The 26,254-nt window shown below is 40.3% G+C and overlaps 3 protein-coding genes across 3 annotated transcripts in view; 1 reads left to right on the plus strand and 2 right to left on the minus strand.

Moving 5' to 3' along the window:
* LOC6599195 (disks large 1 tumor suppressor protein) overlaps positions 1-2,005 on the minus strand; it is a 43,039-nt gene extending 41,034 nt beyond the window's left edge. Inside the window, exon 1 of the mRNA XM_026992429.1 lies at positions 1,301-2,005. Within this exon, the coding sequence (XP_026848230.1) occupies positions 1,301-1,319 (19 nt within the window). The 5' untranslated portion in view covers positions 1,320-2,005. The remainder of the gene's footprint in view (positions 1-1,300) is intronic.
* A 13,742-nt stretch (positions 2,006-15,747) lies between these two features.
* On the minus strand, positions 15,748-16,745 carry LOC6599197 (mitochondrial import inner membrane translocase subunit Tim8). The gene is made up of 3 exons (XM_002024318.2): positions 16,725-16,745; positions 16,474-16,604; positions 15,748-16,376 (listed from the first exon to the last, which is right to left on the minus strand). Exons 2-3 carry the CDS (start codon positions 16,564-16,566, stop codon positions 16,209-16,211), a joined length of 261 nt encoding a protein of 86 aa, XP_002024354.1. The 5' UTR covers positions 16,567-16,604; positions 16,725-16,745; the 3' UTR covers positions 15,748-16,208.
* Positions 16,746-17,227: 482 nt separating this feature from the next.
* Positions 17,228-25,317, plus strand: LOC6599164 (tyrosine-protein kinase hopscotch). Its single transcript, XM_026992486.1, has 10 exons — positions 17,228-18,762; positions 19,939-20,099; positions 20,190-20,396; positions 21,277-21,596; positions 21,667-22,132; positions 22,906-23,255; positions 23,320-23,738; positions 23,804-23,988; positions 24,053-24,217; positions 24,332-25,317. The coding sequence occupies exons 1-10, from the start codon at positions 17,680-17,682 to the stop codon at positions 24,510-24,512; spliced, it is 3,537 nt and encodes a 1,178-aa protein (XP_026848287.1). The 5' UTR covers positions 17,228-17,679; the 3' UTR covers positions 24,513-25,317.
* The last annotated feature ends 937 nt before the right edge of the window (positions 25,318-26,254 follow it).

A 26,254-nucleotide genomic window follows, 5' to 3' on the forward strand; every position in this document is an offset into this window, starting at 1 on the left:
GAGCATTATATGAGGTATCATGCTCATGATCTTTTCAATCAATCTTCAATGATCTTTCGACCACAATACGGGACATTCTCTTTTGCAGCATTCACTTGGGCGTCTTCAGTCCCAAGAACCAACGTGCCTTGTCGTGCACACGTCATGTATTGTGTTACAATGGAGCAATGGAAGCTAGACGTCTTATTAGAGGGACTTTTCTTGTCTTCCCAATTGAAAGTAGAGCGTTTCTACGATTTATTTCCACTATTGCATTTATCAGATATTGAAATTGTAATTGAATACTCTTATTGACTTTTCTGTTTCCCTTTTATTTCTTTTTTATTTACTCTTTCTTGATGCTTTTGCTTACTGAAATTCGAATACGCGTAAACAAACGATCGGAAATGATCGGAAATCTGATGCCAAGAAAAAGAGGGAGAAAACATCGATCGAGACTGGGGACCAAGACCAAGCCAAGTGCTTACTCAGAATTTTGAGAATAAATTCGAACGAGTGGATGAGTGTTTGGTGGGGGAATCAATTGGGGCCGCCTAAAAAACATATTCCTTTTTAGTTGCTGAGAAAAACAGCTGTCGAAACTGCTCTTGAAACTATGATTATATTGGGTTGTTTTTGTAAAGAGGGCATTTAAAGCTTTAATTATTTAACAAGCCTGCGTGGTTTGTGGATGCAAACAAAAATAAAAAAAACCCCAATTAATTCGATTGAAATGGTGGAAAAAACAGTCATCAGGGAATAAAATATGTTACGAAATGTTTATCATTTAATTTTTATGAAAATTGACATGTCATTTTAAGACCCTAATTATCACAAGCTAATATTTACAAAGTACAACAAACGTGTCTAATGCCCACATACTCGTACTTTTCTATATCTACATGTGTATATCCTTTTTGCTGTAGAAAACTTTGAGTGAAACGCACTCCCCTCCCTCCCACGCCCACACACATTCTGTACCAAAACCCACAAGCTTGTTTTCGGATAGAAGAGGGGATTACTGCACGGTTCATCACCCCCAACCCTCCCCCTCTGCACTCTAGGGTAGAGTGCCTGCCACAAACTGTGAATGGACTTTCCAGGTAATACTCTCATAGAGACCGCCAGAGAGACAGGGAGAGAGAGAGAGAGAGAGAGAGAGAGAGAGAGAGAGATTCCCGGGAATGATGAAAACCATCAGAGGAGCTCTCCAGATGGATAGGATAGGATGCAAAACGAAAGGGGAACTATACAGAAACAGGAACATCAAATGGAAAAAGGAAAACGGCAACAACATTTCGTGGTGCCTCATTTCGCTTACCTTGCTTTTTCACTGGCATTCTGTGGCTGTGGCTGTTGCAGTTTCTGCTATGGCTATGGCTGTGGATAGTGGTGGCTGTGGCTGTGGCTGTGGCAGCGGCGGAGGCGGTGTCGGTGGTGCAGCAGCAGGAGCTTTGAGTGTAGTCCAATGCTGCCGTTATCTGTATAGCGTATGCCGTAATTTTGAGTATCTTTTCTTTCCCTTCCTCGGTTGTATCGTATTCGTCGTATGTGGAGTGGAGTGCGGTACTTATCGAGATATACACATTAATATGGCTTATTCCTCTCTTTTTACGATTATTGAATTAATTTCGTGTTGCACGCACCACTCATTCCATGAATGAAAGTCGCTATAGTGTTTTTATGTACAAAATATGCCGTGTCGTTTTTTGTTTTTTTTTTTCCTATGGGTTTTGTGGATTTCTTTCAGTTCTTGGTTGTGTTTGCTTTTGTATCTTTTGTGTGTGCGTTCACGGTTTCTCTCGGGAGTCCTTTTTCACATATAAGCTCTCTATCTCTCGCTCTCAGAGATCTCTTCTGGCCATTACACTGTACAACAATACACAAACAACAACAACAATAACAACAAAACCACACTACGTCTCTGACGGCAGGCACTCAACACTCATGCATTTGATCGATCCTTTCCTTTTCGATTTTTGCTTTGATTTTGCATGAGGATTTCACTTCATTTCCGTCACCATCTAAAAGGCAAAGGCATTCTATTTTTTAATTAAGTATTCTCTATATAAAACATAAAACAAAATTCAAACCCTTTCCGAGGACAGAGCTTAAATATACTATTTCTGTTCTGTTCGTTCTGCTTGAGATTTTTACAATATTTCACTATTGCCCCTATTACGAATTAAACATGAAACCCAATTATTGTTCAATGAAAACATCATCCCATGCTGTACAATATGACACTCGTAGCCACCACAAAAGGCTCTTGTTATTGTTTTGTTTACTGAGAATCCGTTGAAAAGGGAAGCTTGAAATTTCCACGAATGGGTGGATATGATACATAGGCAAATGCTAGAGTGCCTAGAATTACATTCCTGGAATTGTCTGAGTGACAGTAATCCTCAATTCCAATTGAGGTTCGAGATCTTAAAGTTGTCGTCAACACAATGAAATATTCCAGCATTTGGGGGGAAATGTTTCTTTCTACTCAGCAAATTGTATGCAAACAAACGCTAATGAAAATTAAACTATATTTGGCAAAGACTTCCACGCAAGAGAATCTTCAGGGCCTGTGATTTGTTCGGAATAATAAAATATTCTTTTGGATTGCTATTCCTTTCGATGTGATTGAAATCTGAAAAGATTTCATTCGATTTTGTGATTGTTTTTGAGTCTTATTTTCAATCAATAATATTTCAATTGGTTTTCAAGTTGTTTTCTGTGCTTTTTTCGAGGCTTCAGGAACACACCGGCGATTGTATAATCATACAAAAAAAAAAAAAAATACAAAAAAAATTGCAATTTCTGACACACACACACTGGCGGTGGCAGTGGCACACCCATACAAATGCAATTTAATGCGCTTCCGATTGCATTTGTCTCGACGACAACGACGACGACGCTGGCGCTGGTGGCGACAGCGCAAACTGTATTTTGTATTTATTTAGACAGGGGAGAAACAGAGAAACCGGGGGGGTTCTGGGATTTGGGGTTTGGGGTTGGGCAGCAGGGAGCACTCATATTTTGAGAAAATGTCTCGTCGATGTCGAAATTCTCGGTCGTCCCGAACCAAAAAAAAATATTTTGTTTGTCCGCGCGAGATCGTTTCACGGCGGCGGCTATTGTTGTGCTTTTGGCTTTTATTTGTATTCGTTTTGCTTGGTTTTGATTTTGTTTTCGTTTTTGGCTTTGGTTTTTTGTTTTATTTTATTTGCGTTCCGTTTTGCTTGCTTTTTCTTATATTTTATTATTTTCGTTTTGCTCCGATTTTAAATATATATGTATGCATGTATATGGATGTGTGTGTGTGTGTTTTTTGTCTGTTTTGGCTGCTCTAAATAATCTGTGTATGTATTTCACTCATTTTCATACAGGAGATGAAAATACAAAATTGCACATTTGTTTGGACGGAAATTTGAAAATGTCATGTTCACGTTTTGGGCAGAAAATTCAGCATTTCACAAGCACGTTTGATGGCACCGTTACTTGTTACATGCACAGGTGCAATCACACGTCGCAGACACCGCTCCTTCACACACGCTCCTCAAATGCTCAAAGCTCACACCCTCGCCCCCTCACCGAAAAAAATGACTGAAGCAACGGTGCTTTGCTCTAGCCTCTGCTTTTTCTGCTTCTGCTGCTTGCTGCTGCTCAGCTGCTTCTTTCCGCTCTCTTTGTCGGTGGTCTCTCTCACGAGAGAGCGAGCAAACGAACAGTTATTCTCGGTCGGTCGTCGTTTGTTTGCCCAAAGGCCCGTATGACACTTGCTTTACAATATAGACCGAATGGATATATGACTATAGGTTTTCTTTTGCAGAGGAAATAGCTTCTTAACCCATGGAATGTTTACTGAAATATTTCATTCAAAAAGTTTTAAGAGCCATGGATATAATGGTATATCCAATCTATACGTGTTTACGTGGGGTAACACTTCACTGAGAGTTACATAAGTTTAAATTTTTAAATTGGAAAATTCTTCAAGCTTTTCACACTATGGAAATATGCTAATTTTTTTTTCGCACTCCGAATAACGTACTAAGTGAGTGTCATACGGGCATTACAATTAGCGTTGCATGTGTGCGCTCCCGCGTGTGTTTGTGTGTGAGTTTAATGGATGCCTGCTCCTCCTGTGTTAGAGTTGATGGACAAGACAGTTTGAGAGGGTAGGGAGGGAAACCTTGCCTTGGCTAATGTATTTTAGCTTCATTATTAGCTGGCTCACAAGCACTAGTAAAAGCACTAACGCCAACACACACACACACTGAGAAACACACACTAACACGCAATCCCCGACAGGGACAAAGTCACTTTGATTAATATTGTGACGCATATTACTTAAAACAATCGAACCGCCAGTGAGGTCAATATACACACGGCAGGCACTGTGGCTATCAAGAGCAAGCCAGCGAGAGAAAGAGAGACACAGAGAGAGACATTGAAAGAGAGAGAGAGAGTAGCAGTCCAAAGAGATGCCACGAATGAGGGAACAGGACAGCGTGCAATAACAAGAATAAGAAGTAGAGTAACGACGATGGCAACGGTAAAGTTCAATCACCTTTTGTGGCATTACGGTCCTTACCGGTTATTACGGTTATTATTATTATTATCCTCCGGCAATGCTATAAATCATAAATGAACTACCGTTTTATTGTGTACATACGTACATACATACATACATATGAATGTAAATTTCCATACATTATGTACGTACTTATGTATGTGCGTCATTTGTTTGCTATTTTTAATGTGTTTTGGGAGCTCTTTTATTTAGACATCAGAACGGAAAACAGGACGTATAATTAAATGTGTCCGTGTGGTGTGTGTTTGTGTGTGTGTATTGCCTATTTGTATGGTTTGCGCACTCACACCCACAAAAAAATACACGTGTGCTGCGGGAGATGCAGGTGCGGGCGCAGAAAAGTATGCTTCACACTTTCAGGACAGCAGCAGCAATATCATATGCAATAATCAAACATACACACGCACACGTATATGTCTATTATTCGTTACACAGATTGACGTTCGCCTTTCCGCCTCCTGACCTTGACATGTCGCGTGGCTTGGTCGTTATCTGTGGTGGTGGCGGTGGTGGTGTTGCCACTGTCTGTCCATCCGACCGTTTCGTTAAAACCCGAAATTGGGTCGAACCGTAACCGTAAGCGTAAGTGTGTACGTAAGCCTTTGCCTCAGATACACGTAATTAATTATTGAAGAGAGTAGAGGGCCAGGAGAGAGACAGACATAGCGAGCATAATTATGCCTTTGCCGCCTCGTACCGCGCGCACGCCAGAACACTACATTACTTAGTATTAGTGTTATTTATAGACCAGGCCACAAAAAAGATGAAACTGAATAATACATACATATAAATATATATGTACATATGTACATAATGTATGCAAAACAGAGGAGAGAGAGAATGAGAACCGCTCTGCTCTTGTTTTATTGTACAATTTGTAATACAAAAATTTGGCGATGCTCTGCTCTGCTCCGACACGCACACTGATGGGTGATCTGTCTGTCTGCTCCTCCTACCCACACACACGTCCACATCCACTCAAGCATTGATCTCCTCTCACCCACACCAAGCAAAAAAAATAAAAAACACCGCTGGCTCTCCTCCCCGCTCAGATATTCACCGCTGCTGATGCTGCTGTCAATCCGTTTGAATTATACACGCTCCACTGACACTGATGCAGCTTCAGCACAACATGAATGCCCATGTGTGCGTGCAATTGCAGTTTAAATACTTAATTCCACATAAATCACACTCCTACACGTGCAAAAATAAAGCTCACATATACCACATGAACACTTTGCTGGTTTTGCCGTTAAATTGCTGGCGGCGACTGACTGCAGTGTAACTGTCACCTTCTCTCTTCACACACACACACACACATACACATGTGCAAGTTAACGTACCCAATTCCATTGAGCTCTTATACGAGTTGTAAACAATCTTTGGTTTTCCAAAACGAAAACAATTTCAATCTTGGGCCTCCGCCTAATTGATTTCTAAGATGTACAATCTCAAGCGCCCCCGCCGCAATCCCATTCTTTGACACTCGCCTAAATGGAAAACCAATGTTTGCCCACACCCGGCTTCTCATAAACAATCTCACTCCCGGCTTTCTGCAGATCCTGCACTTTAGGCCTTTTACAGTTCTCTCTTTGGATGACGAAATCTAATACTCGGGATGGCGAAATCAATTGAAATGTTTATAGAAAAACGATTCCCGAAAGGGATCAACGATGCAAAGATCAGAAAGTTCAAATCAGTCTTGATCCAGCAGCGACACCGCAAAGTCTAGCTAAATATTAAGATCGCGCAATCCCTTGGCCCGGAATTCCTTTGTGACCCTCTACTTAAATCTATATCAGTGAAGTTCGAAGTAAAATAAAAACTTTTTAAAAACACAATCCGCTACCGCAGTTGTTTAATTGGCGCCCAACGTGGGGCGACGTTGTCTAAAAAGCACCGAATGATAAAAGTGTTGCGTCGTGCCGAAACCCGAAGGACAATTAATTAATGGAATAAATCCTTCAAAATTAAAAACGCGGAGTGACTGTGTGATATAGATAAAAAAAAGTGAGATAAAAAGGAAACAAACCGGAGCTTAGGGTGTGCAAAAACAAATACAAATACAAATACAAATACAAATACAAATACAAATACAAATACAACGCAAAATACAAATAAAACAAAAAGCTAATCAAGGCAATTCGTAAATACAAAAAAAACCAAAGAAACCCAAAGTTTTTAAAAAAACAAAACCAACAAAACCGACAAAACCAAAATACAAAGAAAGTGAAACGATCAGCGAAGCCAAAGAAGGAAGACCCCCAGAAGACCCAGCTGAGCAAAGAAATTTAAGAAGGAAGACCCGTTCGAAGATCTGCCAAACTAAGAAGGACGACCCCTACCGGATATTTCGTGAGCAAGAGTTGTATTAATAAATATATAAGTTCAATTAGGATATATAAGATTATAAAAACTAACATATAAGAAAAATTAAAAGTGGATCAGCTAACTTTAGATTTTGAAAAACTAAAAATGATTAACTCTCAAGCAAGGACCGATCTCACAGCAGATCTGGTCAAACAATTGATAGCACTTCAAATTTCACAAGTACAAGAGCAAATTGTAAATTTAAAACAGCAAATAGAAACTAAATCCGATCAGGTATCGGATTATCAGGCAGAAACAATAGACGAGACAATAAGAGACGACACCACATTGAAGGTAATAGAATCCCTACCAATTTTTAATGGTGGATTAAACCAATATGTAGGATGGAGGGAAGCTGCAGAAACTGCAGTGAAGTTATATAAGAAAGGAAGTAAGCAATATTATATTGCATTAACAATTTTGAGAAACAAAATAACAGGACCAGCACATGACGCACTGACCAACCACGGGACAGTTCTAAATTTTGATGCCATACTTTCACGGCTTGACTTTGTTTACAGTGACAAGAGACCTATTTACATAATAGAACAGGAATTAAGCGTTCTCCGACAAGGGAACCTTTCAATTATAGATTTCTATAACGAGGTTAACAAGAAAATGACCTTGTTAATAAATAAGACAATAATGACTCACGGAAAGGACAGTGAGATCACCAAGGAATCAAATAAAAAAATTAGAGACAATGCCTTACGCATTTTTGTCACTGGCCTAAACGGCGGCATTGCTGAAATCCTATTTTCATTGAATCCCCCAGATTTACCGAATGCCTTAGCAAAGGTACAGGAATTGCAATCTAATAACATTCGGGCCCAATTTGCCTACCAATTCAGCGGTCCCAGAAATTCAGGGAATAATAATTTTAATACCTTAAGATTCAACCAACGACAACCTAGGACTAACAGTTCACCATTCGACCAAAAAAGGGATTTGCAGAGGAATAACATGTCTTGGGGACAACCCTATTTCTTGGGTAATAGACAACAAAATCAGGCCCCAGAACCAATGGAGGTAGACGAATCTATACAAATCCGGAACCGACAGAACAGCAATCAATTCAGGGGAAATAATAACAATAGAAATTATCGGGAGAATACTAACGGTTATTTTAGGAGAAATAATAACAATTATAGCCAAGCCCAGCATTTTAGGGCAAACGTAGTCCCGAATAATCAGTCTAACGACAATCCAGCGCAGAAACGAAAACTAAACGAAATGTCGGAACAACCGGCTAATAAAGCAATGAGGATAAATAACATTGAGGAGGATCATTTTTTAGATCAGCCCCCGAAGTAGGTCTGCCCTACCTAAAAAGAGTAGACAAAAAAATAAACAGAGAATTAAAAGTTTTGATAGATACGGGAGCAACTTCCTGTTATATAAAAAAAGGAATTTACGACAATAAAAATGAATTACCAATCTATAAGAAAGTTGCTACAGTGAATGGGTTTTCAATAATTAAATATTTCCATAATATAACAATTTTCAACACAAAGCAAGTGTTTTATGAAATAGATGGAATGGAGGCAGATTTACTAATAGGATTTAACCTATTAAAGAAAATCGGAGCGGTTATTGATACAGGAAAGGGGACTTTAAGTTATAAAGACAATGAGGAGAAACTAATATATGACGAGGTCCTTTCTTTAAACAAATTAACCTTTATAGAAGGAAAAACCATCCTTCCGTTGAAGGAATATATAATAAAAAAATATTTTGAAGAAGAAAAAGAAATGAAAAGCGATTCAGTAAAGGTAGAAGGAAGTTTATATAGCTTGGGATCAAAAAATCCTGAGCACGCCGACGAAGAATTATCCGTCAATAGTTTGGGATTCAAATATCCTGAGCCCGCCGTCGTTGAATTATCCGACATCCAAAGTTTTAATAGTTTGGGATTAAAATATCCTGAGCACGCCGTCGTTGAATTATCCGACACTAAAAGTTCGAATAGTTTGGGATTAAAGAATCCTGAACACGCCGTCGTTGAATTATCCGACAATAAACAATTTAAAAGTTTGGGATGCAAAAATCCTGAACGCGCCGTCGTAGAAATATCCGACATTCAAAATTATGCAAATTCTGAATTGAAAAAAATGAAATTGTATAACACAATAACCTACAAAGAGGACAATTTAGAAAATCTCAGAGAGAAAATGGTATCTATCATCGAAGAAGACCATGCCAATATAAATTTACAGTTACCGTTCAGAACGGATATAAAAGGAGAGATTAACACTGAACACGATAGACCGGTATATGGCAAGCAGTATCCATACGCTTATTCGGTTAACGATTTCGTTAATAACGAAATAAGTAAAATGTTAGATGAAGGTATAATCAGACCTAGTAAAAGCCCATATAATTCACCGGTAATAGTAGTACCAAAGAAGGGAGTAAATGAGGACGGAACTCCTAAGCATAGATTAGTAATAGACTTTAAGAAACTTAATGAAAACACTATACCGGATAGATACCCTATGCAAGATCCTTCAGTAATCCTTGCCAATTTAGGTAAAGCAAAATATTTCTCGGCCATTGACTTAGAGTCAGGTTTCTATCAGATTTTAATGAGGGAATCAGATATTGAAAAAACATCTTTTTCCATAAATAACGGCAAATATGAATTTCTAAGAATGCCTATGGGATTGACGAACGCTCCCAGAATTTTCCAAAGGGCAATGGACGATATACTTAGAGAACAAGTTGGGAAAACTTGTCACGTTTATATGGACGATATAATAATATTTTCAAAAACTATAGAACAACATTATAAAGATCTAATTCATATAATTCAGATATTGCAAAACGCTAACATGAAAATTTCACTTGAAAAGTCTAAATTCTTTCAATTGGAAACCAAATTTCTGGGATACATTGTTTCCCAAAATATCATTAAAACAGATCCAGACAAAATCTCCACAATACAAAACTATCCAATTCCTAAAAATATCAGAGAGCTACGTAGCTTCTTAGGACTAACAGGGTATTACAGAAAATTTGTCCGAAATTATGCCACAATTGCCAAACCTTTAACAAAATATCTGAGCGGAGTAAATGGGAAAGTTTCACGAAGGGCATCCAAGAAAGCATTAATACAGCTGGATGAACCAGCAATTGGAGCATTTAATAATTTAAAGGACAGTTTAATAGCACATATTGAATTAGTACAACCAGATTACAATAAAAAATTCACATTAACCATAGATGCATCGGACATAGCAATAGGTGCAGTTTTGTCGCAAGATGGGAATCCCATAACATTTATTTCTAAAACTTTAAGTAAAACCGAGCAATTATATGCTACTAATAAAAAAGAATTATTAGCTATTGTATGGGCATTAAAAAATTTGCGAAATTATTTATACGGAGTGAGTGGAATTGAAATACATACAGATCACCAACCTTTGTCCTTTGCAATGTCGCAAAAAAATCCAAATGTTGAAATGAAACGTTGGTATTACTTCATAGAAAGTTTCACACCAAAAATCATTTATAAGCCAGGCTCAACTAACGTAGTAGCGGACGCGTTATCTCGGATTAAAATAAATCATATGACAGATAGTGATGTCGACCAGACAGAATCAGAATCAGACATAAATACTCAGCATTCAGCAGAGAGTAGTTTCGAAAACGTCATTCAAGAGACTAGCAAGCCTCTAAACCAATTTAAACAGCAGCTACTATTAGCGCAAGGGAGATTCACAGTTCATGAGTTAGTAAGAGTTTATGAAAATACCCGACATATTATTGAATTTGATACGGTTGACAATCTGCTAATCATTTTAAAAGAATTTATTCAGCCTCACTTAACCACAGGAATACACTGCACTTTAGAAGATTTATACCTTATCCAAAATAAGCTAAAGGAAAACTTCATAAATAAATTTCTCTTCACAAGAAAGTTCCTCCAAGATGTAGTAAATTCAGAAGATAAAGCTATAATTATAGAAGAAACACATTGCAGAGCCCATAGAGGACTAGACGAAAATTACAAACAAATAACTAAGCTGTATTATTGGCCAAACCTGCACAAAAAATTAAAAGAATATATAAAAAATTGTGAGATCTGTAACAAAAACAAATATCGGAGACACCCTGTAAAAATTCCAATTGGGGAAGCTCCCATTCCAGCAAAAGAAGGAGATCAATTACACTTAGACATATACTATGCCCAAAACCTAACATTCATAACTTGTATAGATTCTTATTCCAAATACTTGGTGGTCAAGGAAATTCAAAGTAAATTAAACATTGAAAATAAGGTAATGGAAATTTTACAACACTTTCCGTTAGCAACATCATTAATGACTGACAACGAACCAAGCTTTACTTCAGCACAATTTAGATCATTCATACAAAGAAGTAACTTAACTATTTATTATGCTGATCCCAGACACAGCACCTCAAATGGTCAGGTAGAAAGGGTACATTCCACACTAACAGAAATAGCGCGGTGCATCAAGGATGAACTAAATCTAACAGATTATTCAGAAATAATAATAAGGGCGGCACTGAAATATAACCTGACGATACATTCAACGACCAATCAAATGCCATATGACATATTGTATAACAAAATAGAACACAAACATAATCCAATATTACTTAAGGAAGCTCAGACCAAAATGCTTAAGATACATAACAAAGATAGAAGAGAAAAAGATTATAAAATAGGAGAAGTAGTCTATGAAAAGAAATTCGGGGAAAGAAATAAACTTCAATCCCGATACAAAAAGCAGGTAGTTAAGGAAAATCGACCGAATAAAATTATAATCAACAATAGAAACAGAATTATACATAAAGATAACATCAAATATTAAATATTTTTTCCAGAAAATGTATGCGAATATACTAATACTGACTTTTGTTATATTGACGACTGCGGAAGTAATTGACTATACGCATAGTGACTATCTATTGCTCAAAGACGACAGAGACGTTTACACTTATGAAACATACGCTGAACTTTTCCATATTACTAATTTGAGTTTTTATAGAGAGATAATTGATAAAGAATCCAAATATGTCAACAAATCAATTAATTCAGACGATGAGTGGGAAATATCAATGGACTTAAGTCTATTAAAATTAATGATTTCAGAATTAGTTCCAAAACGGAAAGAAAGGGGAATAAATGAATTAGGTACCATTTGGAAATGGATAGCAGGCAGCCCTGATCATGACGACTTTTTGAAAATACAAAATAAAGTAAATGAATTAACTGAAAATAATAATAAACAATTTGTAATAAATTCCAAATTTTTCAAAGAAATTGAATTGCTATCAAATTCATTAAAGAATGTCATCTTCAATGAAGAAACGATACTGAGAAAGCATCGTTTAAAATTAATAACTTTTGACCTACTAAATTTAGTTGATACCATAACCCTCTTAAAAGTAAACATTTTCAATACAAAAATTTTAAATAAAAACGAAATAGAGGACATTTATAAGCATGAAAAACATAATGTTGAACTGTCTGATCTGTTGGACATTGCAACGGTTAAAATAATTCGAAATGCAGATTTAATAATCATTTACATAAAATATCCTCAAATTAAAGATATTTGCAAGTTTTACCATGCAAGAGCCATCTCACAAAATGATGGAATGTTAGTTATAAGTGAAAAAGTTTGTGAATGTAAGGAGAAATACTATTTAATGAATAATTTTAAAAGTGAAACTTTTAACAATTACGCACAAATAAATTTAAAGAGTACCTGTTTCACCAATTTACTTAATGGCTTTAAAGCCAACTGCACTAAAAAAAGGGAAAAAAAAACAAAGAAATAGACATCATTCAGGATGGTGCCATATTAGTTTCAGGCAAAAATATCGTAGACAATACTACTTTGTTAGGATCGTATCTCCTTATATTCAACAACACAATTGTAATAAATAATATAAGCCACATAAATGATAAGGGTAAAATTCTAAAATATATATCGCATCATAGATATAGCGATTTTGAATTAGTTGATTATATACAATCAAATGATAAGCAATTTTCTTTTGATAATGTTAATATTTTAAATCCCCTTATAACATTAGGTAATACGGCCTTACCATTAACAACATTATTTTTAATCATTTTGATATTGTTAATGTTATTTTACTTCTGCTATAAATTAACCAAATTTGTACTTATTAAATCAATAAGAATACCGTCAGAAGAAATAGTGGAAAGCAACATTCAAATACTGTCAGAAGAAATTAGAGCTCTATCAGAACTTCAAAATGTATCGGGACGAAACATTTAAGAATGGGGGGAGTTAACGTACCCAATTCCATTGAGCTCTTATACGAGTTGTAAACAATCTTTGGTTTTCCAAAACGAAAACAATTTCAATCTTGGGCCTCCGCCTAATTGATTTCTAAGATGTACAATCTCAAGCGCCCCCGCCGCAATCCCATTCTTTGACACTCGCCTAAATGGAAAACCAATGTTTGCCCACACCCGGCTTCTCATAAACAATCTCACTCCCGGCTTTCTGCAGATCCTGCACTTTAGGCCTTTTACAGTTCTCTCTTTGGATGACGAAATCTAATACTCGGGATGGCGAAATCAATTGAAATGTTTATAGAAAAACGATTCCCGAAAGGGATCAACGATGCAAAGATCAGAAAGTTCAAATCAGTCTTGATCCAGCAGCGACACCGCAAAGTCTAGCTAAATATTAAGATCGCGCAATCCCTTGGCCCGGAATTCCTTTGTGACCCTCTACTTAAATCTATATCAGTGAAGTTCGAAGTAAAATAAAAACTTTTTAAAAACACAATCCGCTACCGCAGTTGTTTAATTTGCATGTAATTTTTTGATTTTCCTGGCTCTTTTTTTATATACGAGAACATATATTTGCGCTGCCGCACAGGCACAACATCCCTTACAATTACAACAACCCACACGGACATTGCATACACACAAACACACACACAACGTACATATGTATGCGTATTACATATATTCAAAAAAAAACACGCACCGACTCTAAAAACAGTATACTGCGTGTGTGTGTGTATCGCTCTACATATCCTGGGAGGATGACTCGAAACGATGGAGCGCGTGCATCAAGGTGGGGGAGACCGACCTTTTGAATTTTACCGATTTTCCAGCATTCGATTACAGGATACAAGAGCACGTTGGGAGCACTATTTACTATTTGCAGAAACACTCACAGGCAAAAGGACATGCGTTTGGCACAGAGCCTGCGGCAGGGATGTTATCGAATGATATTGATATACATATATATCCTTTTCTGATAAATATCAAATCGGTATTTTTGTGGGATAGATATATCAACGGACTTTTCTGAATTTACGAAAAATCTGACATTATTTCTGCTCTCTGTTGTTGTCACGGCTCCGAGTTTCCCCACTTTCGATATGGATATATTTGTGGGAGATATCAACGGAAATTTCTAAATTCAGGAAAAAAATGTCGGCAAAACCACACGGTTGTTTACGTCCGCCGCGAAACAATTTATGCAATTAACTATTTATACAATGATACTTACGACATGGCAACTACGCAGTATCTACACATTTGCTACATAATGGAAGGAAAAAGAGGGTATGGCCAAGAGGCAAAACCCCCCAGAAAAGCTAACTCATGCTAACTCCACCCCTTTTGCGCAATGTACCTGGCCGCTTTTGTCTTCGATGCTTATTGTCCTCACTAGTGAGGTGAGGTTCGTACGAAAATTGCAATTTTCTTTGGCTGTTTTTGCCTGTTGTCCATACCCTTTGTTATAGCTCATTCACAACTACGACTCATTTTTCCGTCTTAGGAGAGAGCACTTATCGATGAAGTGTTCGAGTTAGAGTTGTCAAACCATCGAGGGCACTATCGACAGTATCGATGTTTTGCTTTCATCTCTACTTTTATTTTGTCTATGTAACGGTTCAGGGCTTTCAAATTTGACTACATATGTACATATGTATGTATTGGAGATCTGCATGGCTCCATTCAAAGTATTACTCCAATAGAATGCATTCGAACTGAATTAAGTTGAATGAGTGCGACTCATACAATGAATCTAGTTTATATGAATGCGAGTGTGTTTTGGCTTCATAGTTTTTAGCACTCAGCTGTATGAGTTAACATAAATGCGTACGCAGCGACGGAATAGACTCAAACATTCGAATATTCGGGAATATTGCAGAAAATGAATTCTACATTCTACATCTACACTACATTTCGAGTTGAAGTTCGAGTTCGCTCAACCGGTTCGATCAAAGAGCGCGTAGAAACTCTCCTCTCTCTCTCTCGGCTCAAATGGAACGCATTTGGCGGGTTTTTTGAAATTACAATATTCGAGCCGACTTCACATCCGATTTTGTGATTGTTATTTCCAAATAGATGATCTGCATCAATGATTTAATGTGTCGTAAGCAGCGAACTTATGATAGGAAAAGTTGAAATCGCCAGCCCTGTCAGAGGCAGTAAATTAATGAATTTTCTGTGCCGTGAAGTCCAAGGGGCACATTCGTTCACTCGGCACGATCATTACCGCTGCGGAGCATGGGACAGAGTTGGGTTTGGATATGGGCCCTCACTTTAAATTGGCCAAACGCAACCCCTGGGACGAGAAGAGGCAGCAGCTGTACAAGTGCTCCGATCGGCCATGATCGGCGACTGACAGGAACGATAAGCAACCAATAACATCCACTAACAACCTCGCTCTCCGATTAACATAAGAATTGTAACCTAGAATAAAAGAACACAAAGCAAACCGAACTTCTTACTCCCGACGTTATACAACAACTCTAAATGGACGTAGCGTACCACAAACCCCAAGTCAAAAGGTAGCATTTATTATGTTTTCATTCCAACTAACTTTAAGCCAACAACAGAACCATATATTTATGTATATATTGTTATTATATACGGGGCTATAGAACACTGAAGTTGTACTGGCGGCTTTTGTGGGTCGTCGACGTCGTCCCTCCAATGGCCCACAGGCATGGCACGGCGGCTGGCAGAGGGGAAAATTAGCACCGGCTGCTGTCTAGGCATTGAGAGGCGTGTCCAATTTGTGGAATATTGCCGGGTGAACGGAAGGGTTTGTTTTCTTGGTTTGTAAGGGGAGTACATGGGTCCGCGGGTCCGTCCAACCGAAGACACATCAAAAAAATTCTTACTTGGTAGTTTTTTAAAAATAGTTTTAACAGTAGGACATTGGATGCAGCAGCCGCAACACAAAGACAGTCCTGTCCATTGGGTCGGCTGTCGGCTGCCAAATGGATGCTTCCTCCGGCCTTACATGTCGTGCTTCTGCAGAATCTGCGCGAAGCGCTGTGTGATGAGGAGCGATGTGTCGATGAAGCGGTCCACGCAGTTGCTCAGGCACGTCTCTGTGGCGCTGTCCAGCTTGGCGCTGGGCTTTCCAATGCACTTCTCCCAGCAGATCTCGTTGAACTCGTGTATCTGTGGATTTGCATTGCCATTTTTCACATTTTGTGTTTGATTTTTGATTACATTCCGCTGTCGGTTTGTCTTGGGGCTCCAGTGGGTGGTAACATACCTGTGCATTGACCTGCGCCTTCTGTTTTTCCATCATCAGAAACTCCTGCAGCTCTTTGTCGCTGCTCGTCAAGTCGGTCTCAAAATCAGACATCTTGGCTTGATTGTTGTGGGCGCTTCACGTCAAATTTTCTGTGAACAAAATGTAGAGTTTTGTCACAAAAATTGAATTTTTGGATTTGAGGTTATATAAATTCCGTCGTATGGCAGTAGATGTGTTGCCAAACTGTTGGCAGATCAGATGTTAAATACCAAGGCTGCTACGTATTAGTGCTGTAAAACGCCAGCTTTAACGCCAGTCTTGCAGGAAATTGGGTCGTTAATCGGATAAAATTATGTGTTATTATTATGTGTTCAGGACCCTCAGATCTTAGTTATTTAGTAATCTTTAACCGAATATGTTTCGGAATACATCCTCAGTATATTTTTGGTATATTTTGATACTGTGCCGTCGATATCTGGGGGTCAGACCGCATATCTTATCGGTCTTACCGCGGTCTTACATATGTACATATGTTAATGTAATGTTAATTTGTATGTTAATCGAATAAAATAATGTATTCAGGTCAAAGGATCCAGCTAGTTGGTAATATCCAACCGAATATCAAAATAGAGGAATATGAGTACAATTAATTCGTCAGTATATTTTGAAACTGTGCGGTATATTTCGATATACTTCTTATCGACAAGTCCACGGTCACACTGAAGACCAACGCTAAAAACAACATAAAACCTAAAAAATTAATAAATATTTTGCCGTGACTGGTGATTTCGTTCGCTTTATTGTGTCGCGTTGTGCGTTGTGGCTCGCGGTGGCTGTTGATAATGCTCTACCTCTTGCGCGCGCTTAGGCGATGCAATACAAATTAAACCCTGTGACCGGGAAAAGTAAATAAAGGAACGGCATCCATCCACGAATCGAACCTAATTTTTTTTTTTTTAATTTGTTGCTTGTGCTGTTTTGCTTTCGGTTTTCCGGTTTTTTTTTTATTGTTCGACTGCAGGTTCAAGCTAAAGTTAAAGTTAGTTCTGTTGACCCGATTCCAATTTGGGGCTCCGCGCGTATACCAACTGCTGACGCTGCGCGTAAAGGCGGGCAACAGCGAACGGCCACGGTTCCCATTTTGGATGCAGAATAGTGCACAGTGTTCCACCGACGAGGAAGAGGACCAGGACCAGAGTAGGGGACGCGAAGCCAGCTGCTGCCATGGATGACAGCAGCAGTGGGCGTACATCGCTGGGGGACAGCGCCAGCCTGACGACCACCTCCCTCCACAGCGGCACCTCCAGCCAGAGCATCCACCAGGATGATGGGCTTATTCACGTGTACAACTATAAGAGCAAAGAGTTTGAACGCTTCTTGCCGGACATGCTCTGCGAGGAGATCTGCACATTCATGTGCCGCGAACTGAAAGTCCTGCCCACGGCCCAGCTGCTCTTCGGCATACGCGAGCACCTCGGCACCCGTCGCTCGTCGCGTGCCCAGCTCCTTAGCTACGGCCACACTTGGGTCCTGCCGGGCGAGAAGCTGAGCTGCCAAGTCCGCTACTGCTTTCGCATGCGTTTCCGCGTGCCAGAGCTGGACAGCCAGCTGGACAGGATCGATGTGCATAGCCATGAGTACCTCTACTGGCAGATGCGCTTCGATAACCTGCACGAGCACATCGCAGAGATCCGCTACCCAGAGCACAAGGAAAAGGTGACGGGGCTGGCCGTGATGGACATGCTGATCGACCTGAAGGAGAAGGAGTTGCCGGCCCGCTCCATCGAGAGCTCGTGCCGCCAGTACCTGCCCAAGAGTGTGTGGAATGCGCACTTCTTTTTCGTGGGTCCCAAGATCTGCGAGTATTTCCGCAAACTCAGCGAAAACTCAAACAACACGGCGGCCCAACTGAAGTGGCACTACATCCATCAGATCTGCCACCTGGCCCCCACCTACATGACCGAGCAGTTCACGGCCGTGGTCGATCATTTGCCCAACGAGGATCCACCCAGCGAGCCTGGGGGCGTCAGTATGTCCGGCGTCGGCAGCCATAGTGGGTCCAGCATGGCCAGCTCTACCTGCACATCCACCACCACGCTGACCACGGGATCTAGCTCCAGCACCAACACGCTGTCCACATTGACCGCCAACAACAACAGTCAAACGGCCAGGAGCAATGGGAAGCGCAGTAAATCGCGTGGAGGAGCCCAAAGCTCTGGCATCGATGTCTACGTGAGACTGTGGCCCCACGATTCTCCCGAGCCGGGACTGAAGGTGGCGCGTGTTACATCAGAGGCCACGCTCAAGGTATAACAAACGTCGTCTTCCTTCCCTTCCCTTCCCTTCCTCCGGGCTCCGCCACGAGACTGAGAGTCCGACTCTCGTTGCTTCTTCAATTAGCATTTGCGCTTGCAATTTTAGGTATTTTCGATATTATTTACTTGGCAAAACGTGTGCCCACCCAAGCACTCCCGGCACCCAAGAAACAGAACAATCTCATTTACGGATATTTCAAAGATCTTACATACTGTGTTTTTAAATTGATTTTTTGGGATTAATTTTGAATAAAATCGAACTGTGATTACTAGAGAATTAATTCGTTTCTTAGGCTCCTTCAAAACCCAAGACCGATTCCGGTTGAAACAACAACAGAAATATAATAAAGATACGGCTAGCCGGAATAGGCTTTAGAAGCGGTCGGAACACACACAACCGATCCTTTTGGAGAAACAGAGATCACTAAATGGAATTAGATGGTAGTAAACCAATCCTTTCGTCATGCACACAACATAAATGTAGTTTTCTTGGGCGTCTAGTGTCTTTGGGACTATTCTTTATATCATAGAAACGAGTAGCACAACGAAGTAGAGTCCTATGGCAGTGCCGCTCGAGAGTTTCTGCCCAGGGTTGTGGCCTTGGTGTGGCTTGGTTCCATTTTGTAGTAGGCTCTATGTGTAAGACGAGATTCGGGACGTGAGAAGGCAATAAACAGTCTTCAGAAACCGTCACAGAATGTTAAGAAGCTCTATATGCTGCCCTGGATCACGTTTCGGTATCAAAGATGGAAGGATGTGCCTCACAATGATCTTTATATCAGGCGATGCTTGTAGAAATAAAAAAATTAAAAGTAAGCCCAGGGCATAGCTGCAAAAACAAAAGAACTTTTATGCTTATTCTCTGTCTATATATGTATATATACATATATGGACGCAAAATCGCTGTTCGAGTCCCAGTTAAAGCAAAGCCTGTTTCTAATGAAGAATATTTGCACAATTTTCAAAGTAATTTTCGAATTGAGAGCATATACGATTTCCGACCATTTCACGAATAATTGTAATCTTTAGGCGGTGTAAAACGGAAATTCATATATAAATAAATGCCCCACAGAGCCGCCTTATCATCGCAGAAACCAGAGTAGAGGAAGTAATAAAAACCGCACCGCTATGGCATTTGTTGCATTTTTTGTTGTTGTTTTCTTTGCAGTGGATTCTGGTGGGCGGCGTTGAAGGGATATTTATGATCTCGAAAATCAATGATACCGATGTACGTCTGGAAATTGTGGGCCTGCCCAAGGGCTATGTGATGCACTTTCATACCGAAAAGGAAATGAAATCGTTCATCTCTTATCTGGGCATATACATCAGGTGAGTGGCCGACCATTCATCCATCCATTCATCCATCCATCCATCCATCCATCCATCTATATTTTGTAAAATTCCCTTTTTACCACACAGATTGACTGTAAAATGGATGCAGGATCTGTGCCATTCGTATCGGACACCTTCGCTGGAGGAGCTTGGAAATCTCTGCTGCCACGGGCCCATTGGTGGCAATTATTCTCTGATGAAGCTGCACGAGCATGGCGACAAGTGCGGCAGCTACATCGTACGGCAATGTGATCGAGAGTACAATACTTACTACATTGACATCAACACGAGAATGTATGTGCAACGAGGTAGCAACAGGGCAGGGCGACGTGGACCTGAGACTTTGTTATCTTATGCTATTTATACACCCAAAGCTTTATCCTGGTAGACGCGCTTCTTTGAAACTCGATGCAGTGTTTGCTTTCCGCCGCTCATTTGTCAGACGTTTCGAACAGATCAAAGAAAATTATGGCTTAAAGCTTCCGTTACAGCACTTTATGTGATCTTGTTCACTTTGTTCATTTGAGTATGGCTCTTAATCTCAATTTATATCAGGTTTCTTCATATCAGAGGCTTCAGCATTATTGGAGGTCAACAAACGATTATTCGAAACCCTTTTGCATCGGAATCACAGATTACAATATGGATTGTGAGGATTCGATAAGGCTCTCAACCGAACAGATTATTTTTCAAAGTGTAGACGCCTTAATGTACCTCGGGAAAGAGAGTAGATATGGGCACACGAGCTGTTTCTTTATTGGAAAACTTCTTTCAATTGCTCTGGGACTCATGGAACCTTGGGGTGGATCAAAGCGGTGTCCTGGGGGTCTGTAGTCTATAAAGGACTGTTAAGTACACATTTTGAACAGTTCTCCTTTTATTTTAAAATTTATTTCTCCTTATGCTACCTTTCCGAGACCCTCTTTTTCTTGTAGGGAATTCCCGGGAAACTCAAGGAAGAAACAGATAACAAATGAAGCATAAATTATAATTATTGTGGAAAGTTTTACGGCATTGAAGCCTTTCTCTTGTTGAGCAGGTCATTGTACACTATCAAGCGCAATATAAACAGTCATGTACAGGACATGTTTTTTGTTTATTTACTATTCCCCTGCTCGGTTCCCCTGTTTTCCAATTTTAATTGAATCCGAAAATTCTGTTCTGCATTTTCTAGCACCGGCCGAAACACCGACCATGAGCGCTGCAAAACAGAGACACTGAAGATCCTACGCAAGGACGGACAGTGGGTGCTCTGCTACCATGACGGCCAGCACCCGTTTCGCGATCTGCTGGAGCTGGCACAGTTCATACCGGCCAACAGTCCGGGCCGTCTGCGAGTGCCCGCCTCCAAGTACGACAAGCCGCCGTTGCTGCTGCTGTGCTTGCCAAAAAATCTGAAAGCCAAAAAGACTGACTTGGTGCTGAGCGAAGCGGAGCTGCAGCACCGCAATCCGCAGATCTTCAATCCCAAGACGGATTTGCAATGGTATCCAGGTGAGAGACCTACTCGACTAAGCTCAAAGCAAACCGAAACTGACACTGGGAATTCTTATGCCGCTTGCAGACTCGATAACGCTCGGCGAGGATGGGATGATGTTCACGATGCGCGGCGATTGGATACAACAGAGTCTGGTGAAGGATGTGTCCGTGACGATGAAGATGCTGAAGAACGACTGCAATATCATGGAGTTTTTCAAACTGGCCCAGACCTGGAGCCTCATCCAGTCGCCGCAGTTCATCAAGCTGTACGGCTTGACCCTCTCCGATCCATACACCATGGTGATGGAGTACTCCCGGTACGGGCCACTCAACAAGTTCCTGCTGGAGAAGCGGGATGCGGTGTCGCTCCACTGCCTGCTCGATCTGATGCATGGCCTGGTGCGGGGCATACACTATCTGGAGGATAACAAGATAATACACAGCTACATACGCTGCAGTAATCTGTATGTGACCAAATTCGATCCAGAAAGGTTCATGCTCGATGCCAAGATCAGTGATCCAGGCTATCCGCGCCCCTACAAAGAATCTGAGTGAGTTACGATATCGCAATCAGGTTTACCAGCCACCACCAATCCCCCCCCTCCCATTCAGACAGCGTTTGAAAACTTACAATATGATTTACCCCTGCAAAAATATCAGAAGTTGCGAAAAGCTATGCCACTGGTATTTATTCAGCAACCAGCAGATCACTTAGCAACATAAATGTTCCTTGAAGTATTGAAGTTGATCAATAATCTCTATAATTCGAGAAAACGCGGGTCGCGTCGGGCATGTGGTACGCCATTTCAGCAGGCTTGACCTGGTGCATCCATTAAAACTGAAATTTTGATATGACAGAGATCTAGTGAAACGGTAGACAGAGATAAGAACCAAGGCGACGTGCTCAAGACAGGATTTCGACGAATCCGAATTTTATTAAATGTCCATTGACTATTGACATGATGATGTTCTATGCTGATATTTATGTTTCTAATCTCACTTCAAATTTGACCCTCGCTCAAATAAATGGTAAATTCCCGTTGGCAGATTGTCAACTATTGATATCAATATGGGCTACAGATGTCGTCTGTTTTGTTGGTTTCAAAATGCCTCAACATGGCTGATGATTTTATGAACTTTGATGTAAAAACCTATTCGAATCGCTATGTATTTTGTTGGGGCATTTTTTCCTTTTATCCCTGTCGTTTCTGGCTTGGTAGTAGAGAAACGCATTGTTCACTTAACTTTTGCCCCATCGACTGTAAGTTTTCACACACTGTCGTTCGGTCATCAATTTAAAGCCTGTTTCTATTTTTGCCTGCAGCTCGCCCTGGATACCCGTGAAATACTACAATAATCTGCAAGCCGCCAAACTGGATCTGGGGACACAACTGTGGGCCTTTGCCACCACCATCTATGAGATATTCTCGCGGTGCCAGCGGGATCTGAGGACGGTAAGGCAGGAGGAGCTGCTGAGAAATCGCAGGCAGGACGGCAACATATTGCCGCCAGTGGATTCAGAGTTGTGCCCCACTCTAATGTACGACACCATTATGGACGGATGGAGCGACGATGCAGAGAAGCGTTTCAGCCATCACGACATCTTTTCGCGTCTGGTTACCATGAAGTCGGACATACAGCCCAACTATACGGTGGTGGCCGAGCCCATACCAAGTGAGCTCTGCTCCGTCGCTCTGCATTATACACTCCCCATTTACGCAGCAAAATTTCTTTTTAGATGGAACAGAAATGCCAAATTACAATCAGGATTGTGTGAATGTCTTGGATGTTAAGAATATGCCGCAGGTCCTGCAGCTGGATGGCTGTCGGGTGTTTTATAGTCCACTGCATAATATTGGCAAGGGCCACTATGGCACCGTCTACAGAGGCACCATCGAATACGACGACCGGCGTCCCTCCGAGATTGTGGCCATCAAGAAGCTGAACACCATGCAGGTAACGCAGGACTTTCAGCGTGAGATCGTCATCATGCGCAATCTGGAGCATACGAATGTTGTGAAATTCAAATACTGGGACAACAACACCCATAGCATAATAATGGAGTATTTGGACGGCTCTTTCGATGTGTATCTACGCTACAAAGCCCCTGATTTGAACACAAATCGACTGCTAGGCTTTGCCATTCAGATAGCTCAGGTAGGTGGACGGTCAATTCTGGCATTAATTGTGAAATATTCATTCATTCCCTTATTTGTCGATAGGGCATGAATTATTTGTCTGGCAAGGGTCTGATACATCGTGACTTGGCTGCCCGCAATATTCTGGTGGATCGAAAGACTCACATCGATCTGGACTGTGTGAAGATCTCGGACTTTGGTCTGGCGCAGTTTGCCAACTCTGAGGGCTACTACTATGCCAAAAGCAAACGAGATATACCCTTCAAATGGTAGGTGTCAAGCCTGAAGCCCCGCCCACCCAGATCTAACTTTCGACAACAATTCCAACAATAGGTATTCGCCGGAGGCCATTACTACCGGTAAATTCTCATCGTTTTCGGATGTCTGGAGCTATGGCGTGACGCTCTATGAGATGTTCACACATGGCGAGGCACCAAATCTGGTTCCGCCACAGGAAAACGAAGTAAATTTCACCGATCGCCTCAACAATGGTGAAAGGTGAGTAAACTAATGAATTCAAATTGCTGGAGTATCGCCTCCTGTCTTCTATCGTCTGCGTTTTTGCTATATTTCTGCCATTAGCCTCAATAATTTATATTTTTGTGGTTATAGATTACCCCAGTCGCCGGGCTGTCCAGATTTCGTATACAACGAACTGATGCTCGCCTGCTGGAATCCCGTGCCACGTGCCCGACCCACATTTAGTCAAATTATAGAGATTATTACTGCCCAAATAGGTAATAATGTGGCGGACACGGGTACAAGTACAGCAACAACGGAATCAGAATCATGAATAACAGCACAAGCAACAGAAGCAGCACATCACTGGGAAGCCGGAGCCGGAGCAGGAGCTATAGAAAGAGAGTCAAAACCACAAGTGTTCTGAACACTAAACTTTTTCTATGCTTTTATATATATGTGTGTATATTTACAGATTTATAGCTTGTTTGTAAGTAGTTAGCATTTTAAAGTGTACGTTTTGAAAAAACACAAAACCGACCCCCACCCTCGCAATTGACGGAACCTCTGAAGGGTTCTTAATCGTAAATCGTTTATTTTTAATGCTTAATGTTTAATGTCTGCCCACCCTGTCCCCTTTATTCTACACACTTTTTAGGTTCCCCCCACCCCCCACCCACCTCAAAATATTACTAAACAAATTCTCAATCACTTGTGTTATATTTTAGCAAACTTTGTTAAATATTGTTAAGCTTGTGCATCATATACATACACATACATATATACCTATAGTCTTTTTTTTAAATAATAGAGTATTTTATAGTGTTGTATTATAAACGAGACTCAATGTAGGAATGTACATAGATATCAATAATTTTAATTAGGCTTAAGCTTAAACACGTGCAAATCCCAAACATAAAAAAAAAGAAACACAAAAAAAGTATAATAGATCTAGAGTTGCATATGTGATGGATGTGTGTGTGTCTGTGTGCGTGCGTGTCCCGCATAATGTACGGGTGTTAATCTAAGATTAAGTAACAGAAAAAATCTAAAACAAAACAATGTGCGCATATAGCGTCTAAGGGATGTGTATTGTCAATTAATGTTGATGTCAATGCCATTTTTAATTAAAAAATATATATATATAACTATACAAAAAAAAAAACACACACACACAGAAACAGAAAACGAATCAAAAATAAAATATCAAATATATTTACGAAAAAATGTATCGCATACATACAAGCACCACCCACTGGCACAATAACTTATTATTGATTATAACTACAAGGATATGTCAGAAATAAATTACATTTCCTACGTGTTTAAAATATCTAAATGTTTTGCTTTGTGTCTCTGGATAGGATAGATCTCCATAGCTATTAATTGATGTGTTTTAAATTTCAGGAACGTTGAATTGCAGTGCTATGCCATAAGTTGGGCTTATCTTTGAAAAGAATTACGTATTACGAGTGATTGGTACTATTTGATACTCAAAGATTAATTTATTTATACAAGTGTAGACTAAGATAAACCCCAATGTGCTGCCCCTTGCTGCCTAATCGGCTTCCTACAAGAAAAACACAGTATTTGGTGAGGCCCAATCGGTCCCAGTCTCGGAGAAAATATGCCGTGCAATTGTATTATTGTATTATTTTGTGCTTCGCCAAAGACTGTGTATTTATTGTTGGATTCTGGGACGACTCGGCTGCCCAAAGCATAGGCAAATACGAGGCGTCCTGCGAAAAACACCAACTGCGTCCACCACAGGACAGCTTTTTGGTCCAACATTTTCCTATTGTATAGTCTATAGGCCAGAGCAGCAGGGTCTTCCGGCCCGACTCAAAGACAAAGATAGAAACAGACTACTATATGCCATAGAATCCCTTGAGACATTATTTGTCATGTATGCTTTTATTTTGTGGGGTTTAAAGATACGCGGAAAAGTTTACAAAAATTTAAAAGAAAGGAATCAGCAGAGCATATCGTGAAACCTTTTTTAAGACCAGATCTTGAAAGAGGCTGCGCACCACGCGCTGCACAAGACTGAAGGAGAGCGCACGCACCCTCTGTCTG

This window comes from Drosophila persimilis, unplaced genomic scaffold, assembly GCF_003286085.1.
Source record: "Drosophila persimilis strain 14011-0111.01,24,50 unplaced genomic scaffold, DperRS2 tig00000735-arrow-arrow-pilon, whole genome shotgun sequence".
Taxonomy (NCBI): Eukaryota; Metazoa; Arthropoda; class Insecta; order Diptera; family Drosophilidae; genus Drosophila; species Drosophila persimilis.